This window comes from Vulpes vulpes, chromosome 6 (genome assembly GCF_048418805.1).
Source record: "Vulpes vulpes isolate BD-2025 chromosome 6, VulVul3, whole genome shotgun sequence".
NCBI classification, from domain to species: Eukaryota; Metazoa; Chordata; class Mammalia; order Carnivora; family Canidae; genus Vulpes; species Vulpes vulpes.
In genome coordinates this window covers 56808708-56819189 of record NC_132785.1, presented here as the reverse complement: position 1 = coordinate 56819189, position 10482 = coordinate 56808708, and the positions used below count along the sequence as shown (strand labels likewise).

Here is a 10482-nt window from a genome sequence, read left to right as displayed (position 1 = left end):
TTTTCTACAGATGTTTGTCCCCCTCCCTCAGCCATTCTCTATTCTCTGTACCTTATTTTATATATAGAGAAAATATTTCATATTAAAAACAAAACAACGACAAATAGAAATGTATCTTGCCATCAGTCAGAGCGCTCCAGGTCAAATCCAGGCTCTTGATGATAGCCTCCTGTGTCACCTAATAAATGCCAGGCACTAGGGTAGACTACTTATATAAAGTAATAATCAAAGCAACTCTAGAAAATACGTAATGAGAAACCCTTGATTATCTTTGAACCAACCGTTAGAAAAGCTAAAATATCATGGTAAATTGGAGACTAAAATTTGAATCAATTTGGAGTTTGGTTTCATAATCCATGGTTCTTCTCTTAGATCAGCAACATAAAGTGCAAACTCTGATACTGTAGGAGCTCAGTAGATGCTGAACAAGGTGCAGATGTGCACAGACAAATGTCCTTTCATAAGATGGGCAACTATGGGATGTCCTCTACCAAAACCGTTGGGTGCTGCTCCAAAATAAATTAAATAGTAGGTAGAGAAATTACCATCACCAGAGTATCCTGTGACTTTAAAACTTCATAGCTGATTTCAGAGACATTTTTGGATAACTTAGGTGAGTTGGACATACTAGGAAATTGTTGTTGGACTCGAAGGAGCCCTAAGTCTAGCTCTACTACAAACTAATACTGTGAATTAAATAAGTGTCAGTTTTGTAAAATGCGATTTTTGTACACTAAGGACCCCTAAGGGCTTCAAAATGTTCTCAGAATCCATTGCAGCAAAATATCACTTTCTTATAATACCACATCTTAGAGCAACAATATCTTATGCTGGAGGGAATAATTCCAAAAGTTGTTTCCCCCATTGTCATGGATAATTTCTCAATTCTCCATAAAAGAGGACAGGCCGTAACAAAACACTGGTAGAAATCAACAGCTCCTGGGACATAAGGACTGAGTTTGTTTTCATCTCAATCTTGAATACTTAGCACAATTACTGTATTGGTGCTGAATAAAGGTTTGCCAAATAATTTTATTTTTAATCCTGGAACGGACGCTAAAAGAGTCCATAGTTGATTTCTGGGCATGCAACTCTTTATGTCTGTATCAAAAATTATGTGTTACGTATTTTTATGAATTATGTATTATTTCTGCATGAAGAGACAAGAACTCCCATCAAAGTTGTAACATCGTGAGAAACAAGTAGCAGAGGGCAGCCTTAGGCAATTTTGCAAATGCCTGTTTTTCCACTTGAATGAAACAGCAGACGTTTTGGGAGGGAAGATGCCCCTTTCAGTCCTGGGCACTGTGACAACCAAGCAGTGAGACACTCAGACGCCGTCACTTGCTAGGGAACACGCCACGCGGACCGAGGACTAGGCTCAGGGCCCCGTGCGCTCGATTCTCGCTCAGAGACGAAATCCACCCTCATCGGTCAACCACTGGCAAAGGGCACTGCTCCTTTGGGAGGCTAACAGGAGTCGTGTCGGCAGCTACCGGCGCCCTCCGCAGCCTGGCCAGGAGCGCCCCGGCCTAGCCCGAGCGCCCCCGCGCCTGCGCACAGCATCCCCGTGACGTCACGGCCCCGCGCTGCGACTGCGCCGACGCAGGGTTTGATCAGTCGGGGCGTCTCCCGGCCTCAGCGGCGAATGCGTCTGCGCCCGGGGCAGCTGGCGGAACCGGCTCCCGGTGCTGCGGCTTCCGGTCTGGTGACCTCACCTGCGGCTCCGCGGCCGGTAGGACGTTTGCGCGGCGGCGCGGCTCGGGGTTGGGGGGGGTGGGGGGGGAGTGCCTGGGGGAAGGGCCTGGGCAGGCGGGCGCCGGGACTGGCTGACGAGGGGAGGGGGGGCCGCCCCGAGTCTTCTCAGCCCGGCACAGGCGTGTGGGCTTGAAAGTTCGTTTTTCTTGCTTCGGGACAAAAAGTGTGGCAGTCCCTCCGCCCCTCCGGGCGTCACAGGTGCAGGGCCCGGGCCACCTCGGCGACCGCGCTGCGTTAGAAGGCGGGCCTTGGGCCCGGGGTCCTTAATCGGGACCCCCATCCCCGGACGCCGCGGCGGGGCCGGGAGTTCGCCCGCGTCTCCCCCCGGGGCCGTGCTGGCTGCGGTGTTGCAGTGGTTGTGGACGTTCTGATTGCGGGGACCCCCTTCCCCAAGCCGGTGGGGACCCTCGGGCTCAGAAAGGTAACGGGATGCGCGCCCGGGTCCGTGGCGGGCTTCCTTTGGGGGGGCGGAGGAGGGGTGTGCCCTCCCCCCCCCCCCCCCCCCGTGGTTCCGCAGGCGGGCACCGCTGCCTGGAGTCGGACAGAGAGGCTGGAGCCTTGCTGCTCTTCTCACATCTCGTCTTTTGTCGTCCTTTCGGCTCCCACCGCCTTCTGGCCTTTTCCTGCCCCAGATTCCTTTCTGCTGAGACTCCCCCCGAATGTCACAAGTGCTTGGAAGGGAGGCCGCTGTGAACCTTTGTCCCCTAGGGAAGAGCATCGTCTGCTCAGGGGCTGTACGAAGGACACTTAACTTGCACCAGTCGCTTTCTCTCCTGTAAAATCACACTGAGTCATCATAGTCACTGAGTACAACCTTGCTAGTGTGTTTTGTGTGTCACTTTAGGACAAGACAGGCAGCCGCTGAGTGGACGATGAGTCATTATTGTATACGAATTGTACTCATTCTCTTGAATGTTTTGCTTATGTTTATTAAAAGGTAAGCGTATCCTTCCCTTTTTTCCTTAATATTTTGTAACATTTACATTTTGAATGTCACTTGCATCAACAAGCATTATAGAACTAAAATTAAGGATTTGCTGACTGCCAAGTACTGTGTTAAGCACCTTGTGTACATACCTGATGTCATCCTCATCTCACCTTCTACAGTCATTATCCCCATTTTACACTACAGAAACTGACAAAGACATTATGTGGCTGCCCCATGTCACGCAGCTATTAAGTTGTTGAGTTCACAGTTGAACTCACATTTAGTGGTCTCTAGAGCCTGAACCCTAACCACAAACTTTTTTTTTTTTTCCCACAAATCAAAAACATCAGCTAGCAACCTCAGAATCCAGAAAATAAAATAAGAATGTTTAAAAGCATTGGAAATTCTAATGTTTGACTTTTTTGTACAATTTTATTTTTTTTTTTTGGTACAATTTTAACGAGTAAAAATATTTAAGCCTACTCATACTAATTTTGGAACCCTTGTTATATTTAGAGCAATTTTGGGATACATGTTTAACCTAGATTTCAATGTGGTTATAAAGTAATTTGAGTCTTTGCCTGCAGATTGTTGAGAGAAACCAAGACCAAGTAGAATATTCAGATATTTAGAAACTATATACCCATCTTGAATGCTCAGAAAAGTATTTCTTAACATTCTTCATATTATATCTATATATAATATATGAATTATAAATACAAGATTATATACTGGCTTGAGGGAGCCTGTTTTGAGAGGTAGACAGTGAACATACATAACCAGGTGGTTCAGTCAGTTATGCAGATGAGAAGAGAGAGGGAGCAGTTACTGATTCAAAGATAAAAGTCTCAGGTAAATGGTGTCTCATGGGTTTACCTCTTGGTCTAACTGACTCCGTAGAAGTTGAATTTCCTTTGTCAGGCATTAGACTGAGAAGTGTGGCCTTTCTGCCAAAAGGCCACCAAATGGGTGTTGAGAAACTTACCCAGTGCAGTCACAGCTGCTAAATGTTTTTGACCAAACTGAATCCTAACCAGCATATGTGGGGGGTTTGCAGGGGTATGACCAGCTGCTGGCCTTTCCTAATGTGCTCTTCCAAGGACCCAACTCTAGGGGCTCAGTAATCCATTCCACAAACAGACCTACCAAGTGCCAGGCGCTACGGACACAGATCACCCCTCCTGAGTTTCTGGAGACTGTAGTAAAAGTGGTCCCATATCCAGCCATTGGATCTATTGTGCCAGATATCAGACAATGCAGCGGTGTGCCGGCAGTGTGTGTGCCTTCTTGTCTGCTGCTGCAGGGACTCTAGTGGTCTCCAGAGATGACAATAGACCTCCTTCCTCCCTGTAAGGCTGCTCTGACTCCCTGCTCTCTAGGCAACATGGGGATGTGCCAGAAGGTGTCTGAAACCACAAGACAGAATGTAGTTTATATTCTTAGGATGCACATTTTTACTTGAAGTCCTTATTGGGAGAGTGAATTGATTTTAATGTTACGTAGTTTAAATAATATAATAGCTCTGATATCATATAGATTTTAATAGAGTTTTCTGGGATGCCTGGGTGGCTCAGTTAAGCATCAAACTCCTGATTTCAGCTCAGATCATGATCTCAGGGTGTGAGGTTGAGCCCCGTGTCATTCTCTGCACTGGGCATGGAACCTTCTTAAGATTCTCTCTCTCCCGCTCCCTCTGCCCCTCCCCACCTCTTAAAAAAAAAAAAAAGAATTTGCATGAATATTTAAAATTTCAAAGAAATTTCACACTTGTGGTGACCACTTTAGGAAATAGTCTAGACCCTAACCCAGCAAGGTACCTGTTATTTCCTCTCTGACTTTAGACAATGCTTCAGTGAAAAACTGTCTCGTGACATTTTACTTTTGTTAAAACATTTAGCATTTTATAATTACTTCCCACTATATCCCCTTTTTCTTTAACAGAATGTATGCTGTATTAAGGCAGAAGCAAACTATTTGCCTATAGTATGTTTCCCTGGTGCATATGTAGCTGGTGAATTGTTGGAGGGTAAATGGCATGTGAATATGAACAAAAAACTGTACTAATGAATTTGAATTTATAAAGCTATTTAAATTACTATGATAAAATAGAGCTAAAAGAAGTACATTACGTAAGGATTTCATGGAGAAGGTTTTTTGAGTTGGGTTTTGAATACTGGAGTGATTTGGCATAGCTAGTAGTGAAATGAAAGTAAACGTAGACATAGGCTTTGTTTGGCTGAAAGAAGATTTTTTTTTCTTCCTGCAAAGCCGAGTTTCAATTCAGTGATTTGTTAAAAACATCTATTTCTGATGTTGTGTGGTAGTCTGACAGGAGAAGAGGAGAAATGTAAGGAAAGGCCTTCCCTCAGAAACCCAGAAACGAAATTAATTGAGCCTTGTTTTTCTGTTATTGTTATTCTTTGGCATTATGTGCTAAGTAAGGAATGGAATTGGGATCCCTGGGTGGCTCAGCGGTTAAGCGCCTGCCTTCGGCCCAGTTGCAATCCTGAAGTCCCGGGATCGAGTCCCGCATCCGGCTCCCTGCATGGAGCCTGCTTCTCCCTCTGCCTATGTCTCTGCCTCTCTCTCTGTGGGTCTCTCATGAATGAATAAAATCTTAAAAAAAAAAAAAAAAAAAGGAATGGAATCATTAATTCACTGAAAGTTGGATTTAGGGAGAAAAACAAAGTGGTCCATCTCAGTATCGTAAATGTAGGGAAAGGAGCTGGTGATACTTTCGATAATAAATACTAAATAAGATTGAAGTAAAATAGTTGATTTTTCACTAAATGTAGAGATTGAGAAGAGATATAATTTATAGAATTAATTCATTTTCATGTGGCAAACATTGATAAACATTTATTACAAATGAGGCACTCTCTGTAAGGTCATTACATTAAATATTTAGTTGAATTTTATCTTTTATTTAAAGCTATTCTCTTTTTGCCTTATTAGTTAAACCAGAGGATTCATCATCGCTTCTATGGCTGCCACACAGACTTCACAAACTGTTGCATCTCACGTTCCTTTTGCAGATTTGTGTTCAACTTTAGAACGAATACAGAGAAGTAAAGGACGTGAAGAAAAAACCAGACACTTCAGAGAATTTTTAGATTCTTGGAGAAGATTTCATGATGCCCTTCATAAGAACCAAAAAGATGTCAGAGACTCTTTTTATCCAGCAATGAGACTTATTCTTCCTCAGCTAGAAAGAGAGAGAATGGCCTATGGAATCAAAGAAACTATGCTTGCTAAACTTTATATCGAATTGCTTAATTTACCTAAAGAAGGAAAAGACGCCCTTAAACTTTTAAATTACAGAACACCCACTGGAACTCGTGGAGATGCTGGGGACTTTGCAACAATTGCATATTTTGTGTTGAAACCAAGATGTTTGCAGAAAGGAAGTTTAACCATACAGCAAGTAAATGACATTTTAGACTCAATTGCCAGCAATAATTCTGCCAGAAGAAAGGACCTAATAAAGAAAAGTCTTCTTCAGCTAATAACTCAGAGTTCAGCACTGGAACAAAAGTGGCTTATACGGATGATTGTAAAGGACTTAAAACTTGGTTTTAGTGAGCAATCTGTATTCTCTGCTTTCCATAATGACGCTGCCGAGTTGCATAATGTCACTACAGATCTGGAAAAAGTCTGTAGGCAACTGCATGATCCTTCCATAGGACTCAGTGATATTTCTATCACTTTATTCTCTGCCTTTAAACCTATGCTGGCTGCTATAGCAGATATTGAGCGAATAGAGAAGGACATGAAACACCAGAGTTTCTACATTGAAACCAAGCTAGATGGTGAGCGTATGCAAATGCACAAAGACGGGGATGTGTATCAGTATTTCTCCCGAAACGGATATAACTATAAGGATCAGTTCGGCGATTCTCCACGGGAAGGTTCTCTTACACCATTCATTCACAGTGCATTCAAAACAGATGTACAGATCTGTATCCTGGATGGCGAGATGATGGCCTTCAACCCTAATACACAAACTTTTATGCAAAAGGGGAATAAGTTTGATATCAAAAGAATGGTGGAGGATTCTGATCTGCAAACCTGTTATTGTGTTTTTGATGTACTGATGGTTAATAATAAAAAGCTGGGACGTGAAACCCTGAAAAAGAGGTATGAAATTCTTACTAGTGTTTTTACACCAATACCAGGTAGAATAGAAATAGTGCAAAAAACACAGGCTCATACTAAGAAAGAGGTAATCGATGCTTTGAATGAAGCAATAGATAAAAGAGAAGAGGGAATCATGATAAAACATCCTCTATCTATTTACAAGCCAGACAAAAGAGGTGAAGGATGGTTAAAAATTAAGCCTGAGTACGTAGATGGGCTGATGGATGAACTGGACATCTTAATTGTTGGGGGCTATTGGGGCAAAGGTTCACGAGGTGGAATGATGTCTCATTTTTTGTGTGCTGTAGCAGAGAAGCCTCCTCCTGGTGAAAAACCGTCAGTGTTTCATACTCTGTGCCGTGTTGGTTCAGGTTATACTATGAAAGAACTGTATGATCTGGGTTTAAAATTGGCCAAACATTGGAAGCCTTTCCATAAAAAAGCTCTACCAAGCAGCATTTTATGTGGAACAGAGAAGCCAGAAGTATACATTGAGCCTTGTAATTCTGTCATTGTTCAAGTTAAGGCGACAGAGATTGTCTCCAGTGATATGTATAAAACTGGCTGCACATTGCGTTTTCCACGGATTGAAAAGATAAGGGAAGACAAGGAGTGGCATGAATGTACTACCGTGGATGACTTAGAGCAACTTCGAGGGAAAGCGTCTGGAAAGCTTGCATCTAAACACCTTGATATAGGTGGTGATGATGAACCACAAGAAAAGAAGCGGAAAGCTGCCCCAAAGATTAAGAAAATTATTGGAATTATCGAGCACTTGAAAGCACCCAACCTTACTAATATAAATAAGGTTTCTAATATATTTGAAGATGTGGAGTTTTGTGTTATGAGTGGAACAGACAGCCATCCAAAGCCTGACCTAGAGAACAGAATTGCAGAATTTGGTGGTTATATAGTACAAAACCCAGGCCCAGACACGTACTGCGTGATTGCAGGATCAGAGAACATCAGAGTAAAAAACATCATTTCTTCAAATAAACATGATGTTGTCAAGCCTGAGTGGCTGTTAGAGTGTTTTAAGACCAAAAGCTGTGTGCCGTGGCAGCCCCGCTTTATGATTCACATGTGCCCATCGACAAAAGAACATTTTGCCCGTGAATATGATTGTTATGGTGACAGTTACTTTGTTGATACAGATTTGAACCAACTGAAGGAAGTGTTCTCAGGAATTAAAAATTCTAGCAAACAAACTCCAAGAGAAATGGCTTCTCTGATTGCTGATTTAGAATATCGGTATTCCTGGGACCGCTCCCCACTCTGTCTGTTCCGACATTGTATTGTTTATCTGGACTTGTATGCTGTTATTAATGACTTGAGTACCAAAATCGAGGGAACAAGATTAGCAATTACTGCTTTGGAGCTTCGATTTCATGGAGCAAAAGTAGTTTCTTGCTTAGCTCAGGGAGTGTCTCATGTAATCATTGGGGAGGATCATAGTCGTGTTGCAGTTTTAAAATCTTTTCGAAGAACTCTTAAGAGAAAGTTTAAAATCCTGCAACAAGATTGGGTAACTGAGTCAATAGACAAGTGTGAGTTGCAGGAGGAAAATCAATATTTGGTTTAAAGCTAGCTTTTCTAGTGAGGAAAGCCTGTGATCTGGTGGCCACATTGTAACATGTGGTCATAATAAAATATCAAACTATATTTTTATCCCTTAAAATTTATGCATAAATATATTAGATATAGAAAAACAATAATTTTAACTTTTGAGATAGGACACTGAATGGACCAAAGCCAAGAAAAAAATTCATTTTAACAGTGTAGTATTTAATGACTTTTAAAACCAAGATGAGAAAAAAAATAAAAATAAAAATAAAAAAAATAAAACCAAGATGAGGGACACCTGGATGGCTTAGTGGTTGGTCATCTGCCTTTGGCTCAGATCCTATCCCAGGGTCCTGGGATCGAGTTCCACATCGCGCTCCCCACAGGGAGCCTGCTTCTCTCTCTGCCTATGTCTCTGCCTCTCTCTCTCTGTGTCTCTCATGAATAAATAAAATCTTTTAAAAAAAAAAAAGTTTTTTTTAAATAAATAAAACCAAGATGAAATAAACAGTTTATCCCTACTGAAATCTAGAATTCTGACCCAAATATTAATAAAATACATTCAGAAGCTTTTAGAGTCATTAAAAGCATTGACCTAAGTGGATTTTCTGAAGTAAAATTTTAATAGTTTTTATCTAATAAAAGCATTGCAAGAAAAAAGAATTGTTACAATCGGACATATATTATGTCTTTTAAACTGAAGGTGAAAATATAAAATGTGAAATGTAAACAAATTTTGAAAGTTAAGGACAACCTCGGGAATAAAACCTCATAAAAAAAAACTTGTTAATGGCATCGTTAGGTAAATTAGGAGAAATAAAAGTAGATCTATTTAATTAAAAGAAACTTGCAGTTTTAAAAATACTTGACCCACATTTTTTTTTTTTTCAAAACTAGAGCATGTTTTAAAGAGAATGTTTTTAGGTGAACTGTACACCAGGATAAACAGTATTCACAGAGAGTGGTTTTCCTAGATGTAATCCATTGAGTACATGTCAAAATGGCATATGTCTCGTGACTTCCATTACATAGGGGTAAACTGCTTTGACTATTTAAAATGATTTTTATCCTTAGGTTATTTAAATTCAGTATGTATAATATGTATTACATTTGGATTTATATACCAAACTTTGGAATACAGTCTATTCATTTTGAAAAATATGTTTTCATGACACCTTTGCAATACCTGAAATATGGTACCTGAGGAAATGTTATTATTTATTTGTAAGTAATTTGAAATTTTATCGAAACAGTGGAACAAATGTTATTGTTATATTTCTTAATTTAAATAAAATATTTAATATGCTATTAAAATGTATGATGTATTTATTTTAGAACACTTCATAATAGTTATTTCAATCATAAATATGGTATCAATATAATTTTTTACAGATTCAAATCAGATTCCTATTTGAGGTCCTTTCTATTTCATATTAGAATGAACTTTATTAAAAACTTAAACTTTCAAAGTTTTAGAATACCTACTGAGAAAAACTACAAAATAGACACCAGTAAGAATAATAAGGGAGGAAAGTACATAATTTTACCACCAAAGCTATTAACATTCCCTATTTTATGTTATTGATAGTAAGGAAAGCACAAAATACTTTATTTACAGTGTAGCAGATAAATATAAAACTATAATGCTGTATATGATCAGCTTTTCTCAATGGGTGCATTTACAGGTCACTAAAATATACCAACAGGTCACTAAAATATACCAACATCACTTTAAATTGTTGTACACTGTCCTACTGAATGTAGTGTAATGTATTCAGCTAGCCCTTACTGTCACCTAACAGGTTATTTGACCTTGCACCCACTGCTGCCCCCCCACACTTTTTTGTTTTCCTACTAAACATAATAAATCTGAATCATAGTCTGTGTATTCTAGTTTTGTTTGTTTCTTATACATTCTTAGAATGGAGTCGCTTATTCAAAATTAATGTATTTTTTAGTAAATTGATGTGCATTTATGCAAAGTGCCTTTCTAGTTTCTTCTCATCTTTCTCATCCCTAAATGTTGTAGAGTTTAGTTTCTTAGCATTGGACCTATTCTCTTTCTTTATTCGCTCTGTAGGTATTCTCATCCCATC

At 40.2% G+C, this 10482-nt stretch overlaps 1 protein-coding gene across 10 annotated transcripts in view; it reads left to right on the top strand.

Moving 5' to 3' along the window:
* The window catches only part of LIG4 (DNA ligase 4), a 132937-nt gene that overhangs the window by 1078 nt on the left and 121377 nt on the right, over window positions 1-10482 (top strand). Inside the window, exons 1-3 of one of the 10 annotated variants that reach the window (XM_026008870.2) lie at window positions 1560-1735; window positions 2603-2695; window positions 5722-9700. In XM_026008870.2, the coding sequence (XP_025864655.1) occupies window positions 2671-2695; window positions 5722-8405 (2709 nt within the window). In that variant the 5' untranslated portion in view covers window positions 1560-1735; window positions 2603-2670 and the 3' untranslated portion in view covers window positions 8406-9700. Of the gene's footprint in view, window positions 1-1559; window positions 1736-1783; window positions 2696-5641; window positions 9701-10482 lie in introns of those variants that run through there. The other 9 variants (XM_072760985.1, XM_026008866.2, XM_072760987.1 and 6 more) reach the window with 9 other exon arrangements.